At 18.1% G+C, this 17,209-nt stretch overlaps 1 protein-coding gene across 1 annotated transcript in view; it reads right to left on the reverse strand.

Moving 5' to 3' along the window:
• LOC122719040 (ras-specific guanine nucleotide-releasing factor 1-like) overlaps positions 1 to 17,209 on the reverse strand; it is a 138,915-nt gene that overhangs the window by 37,071 nt on the left and 84,635 nt on the right. The window contains exon 4 of the mRNA XM_043944559.1: positions 200 to 306. Within this exon, the coding sequence (XP_043800494.1) occupies positions 200 to 306 (107 nt within the window). The remainder of the gene's footprint in view (positions 1 to 199; positions 307 to 17,209) is intronic.

Genomic DNA, 17,209 nt, shown 5'->3' on the forward strand with positions numbered 1-17,209 from the left:
TTAATAATGCTCTATTTTCATTAATGAATTAAAAATAGAATTCATATATATAATATATAAAATAATATATTATAAATAATAATATATTCATATATATATTGAACCATTCAAATCTACTGCATTGTATAAATGTCATTGCTGTGATTTCATATTGATGCAATATGATATGTCTTATAAAAATTATATGTATAGTAATTACCTGGCTTCTCGTATAGTTTCGATCCATGTTTTACAATCGGATTCTGTAGCTGCTTTTAATTCATATTGTCGTTGATTTTCTCTTCTATAAGATATCGCGAAACAGTACTGAAAAAAAATTATAATAGAATAAAATTTAAACAAATTTCATATATATAATATATAAAATCTTGATTATATTTTAAAATTTATTGAAATTATTGTTAAAACATTATATAATGTAATATCTTTTGTTTGAATAAATTAAAAATTTAAATCAAAAAAGGAGTTAAATTAAATCAGATTTTATTATAATTTTTTTATTTTAAAATTTTATACAAGATTTATTGAGTTATTTTTATTATCCAATATTATGAGAAAGAACAAAAAAAAAATAATAAGAAAAGGTATATAGCAAATAATAAAATAAATATATACTTCCAAGAATAATATGAAAGTTAAAATTAAAATTTGAAAAAAATTTTTTTTTTTTACTTTTTGAATGTATAAAATCTTAAAGATAGTTCAAATTTGATAAGTAATGATATATTTGCTTAATATAAATATTTGAAATAGACTTAATTATGATTTTATTCAATAGAAAAAAAATTGTTACAAAAAAGTACGAATTATTTCAAATAAGGATCTTTCTTTCAAATTCATATAATAAATAATTATATTATATATTTTATATAATATAATATAATATAATTATAATATATATATAGTAATATCTAATTAAGAGAATATTTTAATTTAGAACTAAATAATCAATTTTTTGAATATATATATCCTTAAAAATATATTTACCAAAGGATTATTTTATAATATTATAATATTATTATAATAATATAATTATATGCAATTTTTTAATTTTAATAATTAATTTTATAATTTAATAATATTAAAATTATTATTAGTTAAATATTATTTAAATATTATTGATTTTAATTAATATTATTAAATTAACATAGTTATAGACATCGAAAGAAAATATTCCGAGCTATAGATTAGTTGTGAAAAATTTTAAATGTAATTTACTTAATATTTTTTTCTATTTTTTTTTATAAACTAATAACAAAAAAAAGACCAAGAAAATATAATATTTCTTATGTAAGAAATTATAATACTATTATATCTTTTCTTTATAATACTCTTATTAATATTTTTCTTTATAATACTCTTTAAAGAAATAAGAATATAAAAAAATATAAAAAATCTTTTTTAATATTTATCAAACAAGAAAAAGTTTAGATTTATTTAAAATTGATGAAAATGTATTTTTGCCATTGAATGAAAAAATATTTATAAATTCATTTTTTGCATTAAAATTTAGTTTTCTATTATTTTTTTGTAATTTTTTCACATTATATTTATCTACAAACAATAATAAGCTTTTAATTTTAGTACTATTTAAAATTCCAACGAATGTATTTTAACTTTATATTATATTATATACATTGCATTTATTTTATTTTACAAAAAATATTCATTGCATATTCTGTATTTTTTTGAAGCATTCGAATTGTCTTTATATTTCTAAAGTATATACTAGAGACGTCTTTTGCTATTTTTAAGAACTAATGCTATTGAAAATGTTGAAACTCTCATTTCCGTCTAATAGTAATAGTCATAGTATAATATTATTTTTTAGGATTAAGAGTTGGACAACAACAAATCTTATCTGACAAAATCAAACTAATCAAACATGTATGGAAGAAATAAATAAATATTTATTATGAAATTCTGAATTTTCTTTATTGGAAATGATTTTCTATCCATTTCTAGATCATACTTGATGTTAAAAAATTTAAAAAAAGATTTAGTAGAAGAAGCGAAGTGGAAAAATAATACAAAAATAAGTGAAAAACTGAATTTTGAATTTTTTGAACTTGAATTGGACTCTGAACAAAATTCCGAATTTTATCAAGTTATTAATAATTAATATAATTCTTAACATTATTGTAAATAAATAATGTTTTTTTGTTTAAAATTTGTATATGTTGCAAAAATTGTATATGTATACACTCTTTAAGAATCGTGTAGGAACTTATATAGTATAAAAGATCATTAGATTATAAACTATCATTTTGAATGAATTTTATTTATATTTAATATAATTAATTTAAATTTATACTTTAATAATCGAATATGATTCATTTATGTTGAAATTGTTTTAAAGCAAAATTAGAATTTTTTTATGAATTTTAAATACTCTAACATATTTTCTAATATTATTTATAATTTTCATTTTTTTTTGCTGAATTTTGAACAGAAATTTAAATAAATTATTAATTATTCTATAACATTAATATAAATATAATATATATGTACAATATACATATATATCATTTATAAGATTATATTAAACATTAGAAGATTACGTTATATAATACATGTATAATAGATATTTATTATTTATTAGATTGTAAAAAATATAATAAAAAATAAAATAATGTGTAAATTATAAAAATGTATTAAGAGAAAATATATATGCATACAAAGTGCTTAAATGTGGGCGGAATAAAATATATATAATGTGAATCAGGCATTAAATATATTCCATTCGATTAGACATTCGTACATTTTGCTCTATTGATTCAAACGTTTCATTATAGCCGGGACATCGCATATTCGAGTTACATAGTATCAAGCATACAATTTACACGAGAAAGATGGAATATTGCATTCGGCCAATAATTGTAAATGAAACTCTTGCTCGAGGTCAACAACGATTGCTTGTAGCTACACATCGAAGATGTGCATTAGTTAAAAAAAATTATGACAATGTGGTGTTTTAAACTCGAAATTGTTTGAACTATCGGCATTTATAACTTATAATTTAAATTGAGGTTATATACTTATTTGAGTTCATAAAATCGTGTTAAAAAATGTATTTCTTAAAATACAGATTTACAAAAATACAGATTAAGAACTTTGTTTTAGAGATTAATGATTTCACATAATTTTATTAGCTTAACGATACTGTTATATTTATTCTGTTACATTTTATCTATTAATTTTGTTTTTTTAATATAATCAAGTAGATTGTGTATTTAATATTATTGAATTTATTTTAAGTTATTATCTTTAAGAGAAATCTCTACTTGTTACAGAATATTTCTCGAGCAGACTAATAATCCAACCGATTATAACAAATCTTTTATAATTTATAAATTTTAATTTGCAAATAAATTATAAATGTGTATTTTTTAAATATAGTTAAATTCCGATTATATGAAATGTCCGATTAACCAACTATTTTTTAGCAATTGAATTTTGCGATTCATATTAATTATAAATAAAAAAATCATAATTAGACGTATTTAACAATGACATCAATACAGAAGGAATAAATTGACGAATAAATTGACGAATAAATTAAAGGAATTCATAGGTTTTACAATGCATGTATTGTTTTATATATTATATATATATATATATATATATTATATATATGAACATTATAAAATACATTGAATTCTTTTAAGGATTTCATCAATTTGATTCTAATACAATTATACTTTTATATTGACTTTCCTAATCAATCTTGATTCAGATTTAAAAAAATATTTCTTTTTAATTACTTTTTAATTAATAATAAATTTTAATTAATAATAATTTTTCATTTTTCATAGATTGTATTTTAAAGTATCACTATGAAGTAATAATAATGAAAAAAATAGTAATCAAATTAAGTGACACATATTTAATTATTCGACATTACTTCGATCTCGAGCATATCGGATAATCGGAATTCTGTTATGTAATAATTATATAATAAAGATACAATAATTTATTTATATTAATAATATATTTAATAATAAGATTAATAATAAGATTAATAATAATATTAATAATAAGATTTTCTACACTTTATTTCATAACCTCATATACGAGACTTTAGCATAGATTAAAAATGTTTTGATTTTTCAATCATGCGTTGTTCGATTGTTAAATGATTTTGTTGCGATTATATTTTTTGCATGAATAACAAATAAATAATAAATAAAAATAAGAGATTTCAGAACAAATAACAAAACAACAAGAATTTGTTTTTATACAAATTATGACAATTTAATCTCTCTCAAATATAAAAATTATTTCGTTTTCTTTTGTTCTTTTAGGTTTTTAATGTGTAGAAAGCTTTTAGTTAATCTTCATTCCGTTCTCTATTTTTCTTTATTTCTTGTTAATTAATTTCTTTTTATCCATAGAGAAATCATTGACAATCTAAATAATTTTCTCACATGTTCAAAATTATATATTATATTAATAAATATATTTATAAATATATTAATAAATATATAAAGTCTATATTATTTATATATATTATATAAATTCTATATTATAATATTATATATACTATAATATATTTATACAATATATTTTATTTTATTTTTCTTATCAATAATGTTTTGGTAGATTTCTTATATTTAGAAAATAATATTTATTATTTATTGGGATGTTCATAAGGCATTTTTAAAATTTGGCAAATATAACAATACATTCATAAAATTTTTCGAAATTTTGAAAATATAATAACTATTTCTATCTAAGTAAAAATAAAATAAACATTATTTGCAAATTTAATTTTAAATGAAGACTCGATGAAAATATTGCATATTCAATGATTTTCTGTTTCGATTTTTTATTCATATAAATTATGATTTTGTATAAATAATAAATGCTTTAATTATAAATGCTTTTTAATTGAGAATTTATTAAATTATTATTACTAAAACTATAAAAAATTTCAATAGAAGATACACTCAATTCTTTGTATATAGATTTTTTTTATATAGAATTGTATAAATTCATATTTATTTTCATTAGATATATACTCTATGATGAAATTGTTTTTTTATTTTTTGTGCAATAGCAAAAGTGAATTTAATGAATAAAAATTTTAGATGTTGTTCGTAGTTGTATATGTTTGAATCAGTCAGAGTAAAAGTAGAATGAGAATAAAAATGTTTTGTATTGTTTATTCGAATCGTTTGAATAATATGAAATTTTTGCCAAGAATAGAAAATTTACAAAAAATATATTTGACAAATTTGCAAGATTTAATGGATTTATAATGTACACTTGGTACTTTTTTTTTACGAGAAAAAATTATATATATACTAATATATGTAATATGATATAATAAATAATATAAATACAATAAGAATGAAATAAGATGAATCAGAGTTCGAACATTAAAATTGATTAAAATTAAATGATTAAAAGTAAATAAGTGATTAAAATGACTATATTATAAATTAATTGAAATTATCAATGATTATAAAATATAATAACATACATATATTCTATAATAAAAGAGTTTAACAAATAAAAAGTAAATATAGTTGTATTTGATGATGATGCAATCAAAGAAAGTGTTAGCAAATGTTGATTTATTCGACATAATGGAGATTTTTATAGTTTGCGTGATACTGAAAAACTTTTTTCTGAATTTATATGGTTTGTTTATTTCTCTTAAAACAATTAAAATGGAACTAGTTTTGAATAGTCTAGTTACTGTTCTCAAATGATGTTATGTGATTTAATTTTTTAAAATGAATTTATTTATCATAGAATTATTTTAATTAAATTTGAACATGTAATCCAATTTGGATTTTATGATAAATTTATATCTGTTTCTTCTTAAGTGATCAGTATTTTTAAGATATTGAATGGGAATTCAATTTGTTTATTTTTAGATTTATAATACGTTAGAATTTCATAATCATAATTCAAAACATTTTAATAAATATTTCTAAGTGAATATTTAATAAGTTTATTTATGATTAATTAAATATATAATAAATAATATTTTTATAAATATTTCTGAGTGAATAATTAATAAATTTATTTATGATTAATTAAATATATAATAAATAAATAATATTTTATAAATATTTCGAACGTTTTAAATTCATTCTATATTGTCTTTAAGAATAGAACTATTCATTAATAATAAAAAATACAAGATTTAATATAGCATTTCTTGCATTTTTTAATAATTTTTCTTGCATTATATTGAGTTGTTAAAAATATATTTAGAATTTTAAATTATAGTTTCATTCACCAAGATTTGATAGTTTCGATAATTTTTTGATAAGTTTTTTCTACAATTTGGATTTCGTTTTTCAGATAAAATAATCCACTATTTATAATGTAATAAATTTATTGATTATTTTTTCTATATTTTGAAAGTTAAGATTTCTTCTTTTCCAGCGTGAGATATCTGTATTTCAATATAAAATACATAGACAGTTATTATATATCGATATAATAGACATCAATACTTTCTTTCCTAAATTTAAACAATCAAATATTATATTCATATGTATACATTTGACGATCTAAAGTAATCTACATGCAAATACAATGCATTATTAACAATCATTAATAATAATATCGCTAATTATAAAAAATGTTACTTATTGATTTCGATGATTTTTGAATATATGTTGTAGATATTGACATTTTGAATAATTTTTTTTTATACATATAATTTTTTGTACATTCGATCTTGATTTTTAAAATATTTGCTAAAAAAGATTATATAGAGAATTTCATCTATACATATACATTCGTTTATATGAAAGCATCATGACTAGTTCACATTGAAAATGTGATATATATAATACATAAATTTGGGATCCGCAAAAATATGAAAATTTATACATGAAAATATAAAATAATTTTTATATTATAACTGAATTATATATAACTAAATTATAATGAATTATATACTATGAACTTTATACTATATATAATGAATGATAATTGAAATTATAATGAAATTATAAATAGAAATTAAAATATTAATTTCTATAACATTAAAAAATTATTAAATGACATTTTTTTATATAATTATAAAAATATTGACAAAATTTCAATTTCAATTTTTTCAATTTCAAAATTTCAATTTTTTTTCGAAGAAAATTAAATATTATTAAAGTATGTTGCATTTTGCATATATTTACATGTGCATACATATATATGTATATAATACATGTCAAAAGACTATAGATAAAGATATAAAAGATATATAAGATATATAAGATATATAAGATAAAAATTATATTAAAGAAAATATAAAAAGATATAACATAACAGATAAATTAAAAAGAACATGTATGTACATACATATATACATTTTTTTGTATATATATGTTGTAATATAACATCATGTCACGCCCTAACAACATCGGATGCTCATCGATCGAACTACTAACTGTGTTAATATCTGTTTCTACTGCTAGGTGGCTATTATCGTGATCAAACATGAAAACTTCCACGATCTGTGTCATAATACACATTGATTTGTAATAGCGATTACCACCGCTAGGCGGCCTCCAAACTCCATTACGATATTTATTATCATTATTTACTAAAGACCTCTATACATGTTGAAATACGTTGCGATTCATTGCATCGATTCAAATTTTGAATTTAAATCAATACTTCAACTGATATTGAAAGTTGATAAGAAAAAATTCTCAATAAAGTTTATTGAGAATTATTAATTTAAATCCATTTTTTGAATCGATATTATTAGATCTTGCATTGCAACATATTTCAACATCTGCAGAAAAAAGATATGTAACGACTACAGATCATTGTAAACGAATATATATCATTCCTCTTTATTAACAAAAACTTGATATTGCTCTTTTATTTTTGATTTTTATGGATTGTTATCAACAATCTTTTATAATCAATCCAAACTATTACAGTCATTGACAATTGCATCTTGTGTGAAAATAGAATTTTAGATCTATATCTCTAATAAAAAAATATACATAATATAAATTTTAATTGTTAATCGTAGCAAAATGATACATAATAAATTCGTCATTGATACATAAATTGATCATAAATTCGTCAATTTAAAATACAAATTAGTGTACAAAATTAGTATAAAAATAAAGAATTCTTAGAATTATTAAAATTTCAATAGTTTTTACCATTACAATCATAAATTTACAATCATAAGTATAGTCGATTAAATTTCCAGCATCTCTTATTTACATATTGAAATTATTTACATATTGAAATTAATAAACATTATTATAATATTAATAAATATTATAAATTTTGAATAACAAAAAGAGTATATAAAATATATAAAATAAAGTATATAAAATATGTGTATATATTATAATAATGTAAGACATCTTTGAAAAATAGATTCTAAATAATAAAAATTCATATATACATAAGATTTAATTAGCAAGGTATAACTTTGTGTTAGAATAAATGAGTGATCATATCGTATTACAATATCATTTATATGGAAAAAAATTTTAATACAATTACTTTTAACAAAAAAATTATTTCTGAATTTTATTGTAATATAATATATAACATATATAAATATTATGTAATTTAACTATGTAACTTATTGTACTTAAGTTGTTTTAAAAAAAAATTTATTATTTTTAATTATGCAAGTTGAAATTTATTTTAATTTATTTTATAATTATATAAATTGTAATTTGTTATTTAACAAAAGGTTAAGTTATAGTAAATTTCAATATTCAGTATTATATGATGATTATATTTAAAATCATAAATAAATAGTTATATTATAATTTGTTTACTTATGAATTTAAATGTTTGTATAATGATTTAGCTATAAATTTAAATAAAACATTATATAATGTTAATATTCTGAAATTCACTATAATTTATTCGAATTTGCTATAACTTATTTAAATTTTTAAAGTTACATAATATGTACATATCACATTATAATTAGAGAGAAATTCTGAAATAATTATTTATTTAAAAGTATCAGATCATTTTTTTGTTGTTGTTTCTGTTACGCATTCATTAAATACATCTCACTTTATCTAAAAAACTTTAAAAACAAACTTAAAAATATTACATTTACTATATAATGTTACTATAAACTTTAAATTAAAAACTTTTTTGAATATATATAATATATATAACTTTTTTTGAGTATACATAAATTTTTTTTATCATTTTGATGTTTTTGAAATCCAGCTTCCAAATCACTTCTTAATGTTTTTATTATAATATATTGTAATATTTCTTTAAATTCATTTCTTTTTGTTATTGTATTGACTTTTAAAATGCAATTACATTAATTTATTTCATACTTTCTGTATTGTCGAAATCTTCTGATTTGGTTAAAAGTATCATTGGTTAAAAGTATTATTAAACATTATATATATATTATAATATTTTATGATATTGTTATTAATATATTTATTAAAATATTCGTTGAAAGATATTAATATATTTATAATTTATTAATATATTTATATTTTTATATTGTTAATATATTGTTATTAGTATATTTATCATTCATATTACGCAAACAACATATTCCAGTAACTGCAATTTTTAGTAATTATTAGTTAATAAAATATTTGAAAATTAAAATAAAATTGCAAAAACATATTAATAATATTTAATAATAATATTTTAGATATTTTTATCAATATTTTTTCTTTCTTTGTATAAATATATAATTACAAATAGATTTCCTAGTATCTTGTGCTAAAGCTTGATCTTTTAGAGATTTCATTATCATCATGATTAAAGAGAGCTTTATCATCTAAAATTACATACATATGATACCACTATATCATGTTAGAAGAGATTTTTCAACGGGAAATTGGAAATTTCCTGAACGAATCCTGTCGACCCAAAATTGATTTTTTAAAAATATTATCTTTTTTTTTTGCTATAAAAATCAAAATAAAAAATAAATTTATAATCAAGATTAATTAAAATTAAGAATATAATTGAAAAACAATATTTATAATTAAGATATAAAAATCAAATATATAAATATTTTTTTTTAATAAATATTCAAATATGCTTTCAATTTTGGATATATATATAATGTTCCAATACAGTGATTTTTCTAGAAAATTAAATAATTATACATAGTATAGCGAATAATTTAATTATGAATCATAAATTTTAATTTTATTTAATAATTATATTATATTATATATTTTTCAATTTGATCATATAATGGCTTAATAATTTATTTATTTTATAAATGTAATTGTTTATATTGAAACGAGTTAGTTATGATACTAAAAATATGTTTTAGATTTATATATATGAATGAATATTTTTTTATGATATATATATTACTCGTATGTATATTACTCGTATATTTGTAATTTGCACCAAATCTGTTATATTTGTAATTAATGGTAAATTTAGGTAGATAATTCAAATTAATTATTCGAATAATCTAAATATTTCAATATTTCAAATAATAAAATAATTCAAATAATAAATAAAAAATCTGTAAATTAAATTAAAAGTATTAAATATATATTAAGAAAAGTAAAAAAACAATATATGTAGAATTAGAATTTTAATTCAAATCGTAATTTTATTTGAAAATTAATATAAAGCAATTTATAGTTAATTTATAAATAATATGAAATGATTAATTATATTAATATACAATTATATTAATTATATTAATATGTAATTAATATAATATTAAATTAATAAACTATTCCTAAAATATAGAAGTCTTTTAATCATTAATAATATTTCAAAATATATATATGGAATATTAATTTTTTTGTGATTTAACGAAATACATAATTGCAATTAAGAAACTATGAAATTTGTTTACAAGATCATGTTTTAAAGATATGTTATAAATTGAATCGATTAAGATATTCAGATTTTTTGAAAAAAAGTTCGAATATCCAAATGTTCAATTATTCGACTATTTGAATATAATTATCATTTTCATTTAATCCTAATTGCAATAGAGAGATGGAGAAAAAACTAGTTTAAAAAGTAATCATTAAAAACTAATGAAATGTTAATGTTATTATTATTCTATATTGGCGGTTAAATTGTTATTTTTAATTTTTATTCGTTATTCTTAAATTTTTTTTTAGACTTCTCCATTATTTGTAAATAATTTATATCATCATTCGATTGTTCGCAGACAATATCGAACGGCCATATCTAATAGTGTCTTTTCTGAATTATTATATTTCTGAATATTATTGTCATTATGAGATATTTGTTTTTCAATTTATGGAAAAAAAACTATTAAACGATTGTGGAAACATAAATTTTTAGTCAAAAAATTTATCGGTATCAAAACAATCTTATTAGAGAATTAAGTTGTGAATTTAGAAATTTTTTAAAGATGTTTAAAAGTTCGATATCAAAATTTTATTACCCGAAAATAGAAAAAAAAAGAATACTAATTTTCATGCATTAATTTTTGCTTCTATAAGATTAACTGTAATACTGAGATATCTAAGTTATAAGAAATTGAGAGTATAAAAAATCTGAGAATATAAGAAATTTATTTACTAGATATATGTTTAATATAACTATATATGTTTTAATATATATTTATATATATTAATAATAATAAAAAATATTAATAAAATATATATTTATATATATTAATATATATTTCATTCATATGTTTTTTCATCATTTGTCTATAAATATTATATTTTATTTTTCATCTCAATGAAAATACTTGTTCGTTTATTAATTATTTCATTTACTTTAATTATTTGTATTTTGCCTGCTATTATTTGCATTAATTATTCATGCACAAACTTGTATTGTTTGTATATACATGTTTGTAGATAATTGTCTCTCTTGTCTTTGGATGAGATTTTAGAGTACTATTTAACTACGTGATTTTCATTATATTGGAAATCATTAATTTATTAATCATAATAATTTATCAATCATAATAAGAATTTATTTGCTTCCTTTATTCTAACATAATATTATAAAATATTATAATATATTATAATATTATAATACATAATATCATAAAATACATATAATATGATGAAATGATTAATACATATAATGTTTTATAATAATACCAATCACAGTATTATTATTATTATAAATCTTTCCGTTTACATGTTTTTACAATTATTCTATTCATATTAAAAACAAAATGTGAAGGACTGATTTGTGAAGCGGTCAAACAGTTTTTATTTTCAATAGTTTAGTAGTAATTTACAAGTGGATACAGTTTTCTAAAGTTTTCCAGATCCTCAATATCAATCCATACTAAGATATAATAATATATAATATTATATATATATAATAATATATATATAATAATATAATAATAATATAAGCGATAACTTTCTCACTTGGCACATATTTGCGCTCCAAATGCAAATGGACCATCATAAAAGCGGTCGCAAGAACTCTTAACTACTATGCTCTGAGGCGCAATCCTGAAAGAATTGCCTTTCAATGCGATTATTAATTCTTCTAACTTTCTCTTAGTTTGTTTTTGCGAAAGATAATAATTAGAAAAAAATAAAAATAAAAATAAAGATAAACAATTTTCTAAATTAAATAAAATTCAGCATAGATATAATTCAAGTTAAAGCACAATTAGGTCAAATAAAATCGTTAGTTGTCATTTCATTCAGTTGTCAATAATTGAAATAAATTACTATTCATTCAAAGTTCATAATAGATAATTGTACAGTTCTACAATCGTAGATAGTCTTTCGATCAATTTAAATACTCCATTTATTCAATATTCAAAGTCTAATTAAATTGAATTTTAATAATACATATAACTTAATAATAATATATAACTTATATATAACTTATAGAACTTATATAAATTATAAAAGATAAAAGTTCTGTTATTTAAAATTCAGAAAATGAATCGAATAGTAAAGAAAAAAAAAAAAATACTAATAATTTTTCTAAATTTTTTTTTAATTAAAGTGTCTCTAGTGTCTCTAGTGAAATATTATAATCTACTATAATCTCTTTGATCTTTTCTTGAAAAGTTTCTATTTACATTTGCGATTAATGAAGCATATGTAAATTACAATTTAATTTATTTAGAATCATTTAATTTTTTTAAAAAGTAGATATTTGGAATTCGATTATGGAACAATAGTTTTATTAACTTAGAAATCATTGTTAGATTTATGATAGAATTATTTATGCACTATAAATGCAATAAGAGACATATAGAGATTTGAATAAAATCTGATATTTTTTTTCTTTTCACGTACATTTCTCTATATAAACATATTAAAATTGCATATCATATTCAATATTAAACAAAAAATAAAAGTTTCTCATTTGATTAAGTAATTAACTTTTTATATTACAAATATTACTTAAATATTACAAATAATAATATAAAACAAAAAAATATAAAATATTAAATTTTATTATCAAGAATGAAGAACTTGAACTAATATATCAATTTCCGTATTTTTGATATAATTTATTTCAGATTTCTTTCCAGTATATTGAAAAGAATCTGAATACGATGTAAATCCGCTTAAGTATATTTTGTCGATATTAAAATAATATATAAAAAAGAAAATATGTAATGTATGAAAAAAAATTATAAATTATTTAAAACTATTTAAAACTAATTGCTTAACATAAATATTTTCAAAATTTTTGCTAATATCAATGATTTTTGTTAATATTTTTTCTTATTTCATTTTAAATTTAATTTTAAATTTTAATTTTAAATTTTTGTATATTTTTCAGAAATTTTACATAATATCTGTTATAAAAAAATTGCATTGCAATTTTTTTATCATTAGTAACTTAAAAAATGGTACATAAAAATATCTTAACATAAAAAGAGCTTAACATTATTTCATAAAAAATTTTCATTTCATGCAAACAAAATTTATTTAAACTATAAAAAAGAGTATTATATTTATATAAACTTGATTAACTTTTACATAGTAATTTTTCTCTTTTTTTTAAATTTTTTTTAAAAATTCGTTTCGTTCAAGTTTTTGTACTTTAATTTTCAAGTTTTTAATATGGCATATTATTCGATCCAATTCTATTAGTTCAATTTCAAGTATCGCTTGACATGTATTTTACTTTACGCTTTCGTTTATGCTAGTTTCGTTTAATTTGCTTATTTCACATTTAATTTCATAATTTTTCAAATAGTAACATCTAAAAATTCAATATTTCATTCAGTCATTTCATTCATATATTTTATTCATCAAAATATTTTGGGTAATTATAAAGAAAAGGATACACCTCATTGATTTTTAAATATATATAAAGAAGAAAATTCTAAAAAATTTTTTTCTATATTAATATATTCTTTTCCTATTAATAACTACCACTAAACTTTTATAATAAAAAAATATAAAAAAAATTACTGCTATTACTCCTTTGAATCTACAGAATTCAAAAATAAAATATACTTAAACGATCGAAATTAATAAAAATAACGATTGATAAATATTAAATATGAGGCTGATATCTCTATTATTGTATACATATGATTGAAAAAATACATATATATATATATATATATATAATACATATATAAAAATACATATATAAAAATACATATATATATATACAATGTAATAAGATTAATACATTTTTATTAATATCTCAAAAATTATGAATATATAATACAATGATTATAATATTTGAAATATAAACTTTTGATCAAACAATAATCTAATAATAAATTATAACTGCAATTCATATCATTATCCTAATGACTAAAATCGTATTTTCAATATTTTTATATCGATTTACATTTATAATCATTTATATTTTTCCTACACATAGTATATGCATCTGTGATAAACATCATTGATATCTGGTCATTTCATGGCGGCTACATTTTAATTTTATTTAATCAACAAGATTTATAAGATCTAAAATAATCTTCTGTTTCATCCTTTCATAAATTAATTTTGATTAAACCAATATAAAATGCAACTAGCGTAAAATGACGACCTACGTCAAAATAAAATAAAAAAATTTAATAAATTGATATATTATATATATTAAAAAATATATTTATTTTATAAATTCATATAACTTCGTAGTAATTATTCTTTAAATTATATTCAAATAAAATATGGTATAACCCTTTGTTTATACTGTTTTTATAAACAGAATAACTATAGTAATATAATTTATGTAAACAGTCATAGCAATCAATAATTGATATCCAAAATATATAATAGATAAATTAATATTACCATTTCTATTTTTTGAGATTTACTTTTATTTTTAGAAAAAGTTCTCAATTTTAGAAGTTCTTTTGGAATGTAAAAATAAAATATAAAACAATTAGATGACGAAATTACAATAATAGCAAATATCAATTTCATAATTCACTTGTATATTACTTTTTAAAAATAATAAATAAACAATGATATTATACAATGATATTGACATATACATTATCACGAAGATAATATTTAATGTATAGTATCGAAAAAATTTTAATAATTTTTTCAGAAATATTCGCAATTAAAATTCTATATTTGAGATCTTATCTTCTCTTTACTTCTTAAAATTTTATTCATTATGAATATTAGATCATAGCGTATTATCACGTATCATGATCCAATATATTTTTAATATAATTTCTAGATACTTCGTATTGATTGTTTCGAAAAATTATTTAATTATGTATATCTAAAATCTCAATTTCATTTTTTATTTATAATTTATATAATGTGTTTTAGTGTTTCTCTATCTTAAACATCTTCCTTATTTGTAATAATGAAAAAATTTTATATATGATTTTATATATGATTTAGCATGAGACATAATATTACGTATTTTTATTATGAATAGATATGAGGATATTATCCAAGATGCTGTAATTTTTTTATACCTATATTATAATTTTGATACTAATATAATTTGAGCTATTATTATTTAACATCAAATTTTTTTTCTAAAAGAGATATTCGAAAGCTTTGCGATGATTTCATAAATTCCTTCTTCTATATAAATAAATAGATTTTCCATAAGCTTTACATTTTAATAACAATTCATTTGATTTACTGTATGAATATAAATGAAAAATAAATTACTGCAACTTTTGTTGAAATGAAATCAGAGATGATAAAAATTTTATTTAATGATTCAAAGGTTGCAATTTGTATTGTATTCTTTTTTCCGCATATATAATTATCATATTTGTTCTTAATAAAGAAAAAAAAAAAGAAAATTTTTATGTTACTTATAAAAGAATAAATTATAATTATTTTTTATAAAATAATTTCTATAATTATCTTTTATAAACAATAATATATGCATTTGATATATGAAAATAAAATAAGACTAGATATATTTTAATCAAAAAGATAAGCAATGAAATAATATTAATTTTAAAAAAAATATTATCGAAAAAAATTTTGTCTTTGAAACCGTTAAAATAAAATGCATGAGAAAAAAATGTTTAATAAATCTCCGAGAAATCTGTCGATGATGTCGATAGATTGGCGATAGAGTTGTAAGAAAAAAATATTGTAATCAGAAATTATTATAAACTTATATACGATAAAGTGAAATTAAAGACACACCAGTACATAATCCATCAGATAGTTATCGAACATATTTTTTCAAAGATATATACGAAACGTTATAACATACAGACTATTTATCGCTAACGAAACGTTATACGAAACTTCCTCTCAAGAAAAAAGTTTTGTTACTTTTGCCTTAGCATCGAGTACTCCAGTTTCAATTTTTTTTTGCGGTGCCAATTGAGTAAGTTTTATGATGAAATCCTTGGAGAAATGCGGAAATAATCCTTTTCTTATCTCCATCCAATCCATTACATCACTATTTGCATATTGTTCTTTCGTTTTATTACGGAATTTTTATTTTTTTAATAAATTATGTGTACTTAAAAATATAATTAAATATATGTTTTTAGACAATTTTTGCTAATAATAATAATAAAATAAATATAAAATAAATATATAATAATAAAATATAAATAATAAAAAAAAAGAAAAATAATAGTAGAATTGATTATTTCCAATTTCTTAGCATTTTTAGATTTATAGAAATTGATTAAAAATTTTTAGATGTTAAGAAACGAAAAAATATTACATTACATATTATTATATTAAAAAAATTATCTATTTGATAAAAGTTTAATAAAAGTCACAAAATTAATAAGTAATTGGGAGAAAATCATGCAAATATCAATCTAATATTTTTAATTATATTTTATGTTAAAATTGATAAAAAT

This window comes from Apis laboriosa, unplaced genomic scaffold, assembly GCF_014066325.1.
Source record: "Apis laboriosa isolate Shangri-la unplaced genomic scaffold, ASM1406632v1 scaffold69_cov144, whole genome shotgun sequence".
In the NCBI taxonomy this organism is placed as follows: domain Eukaryota; kingdom Metazoa; phylum Arthropoda; class Insecta; order Hymenoptera; family Apidae; genus Apis; species Apis laboriosa.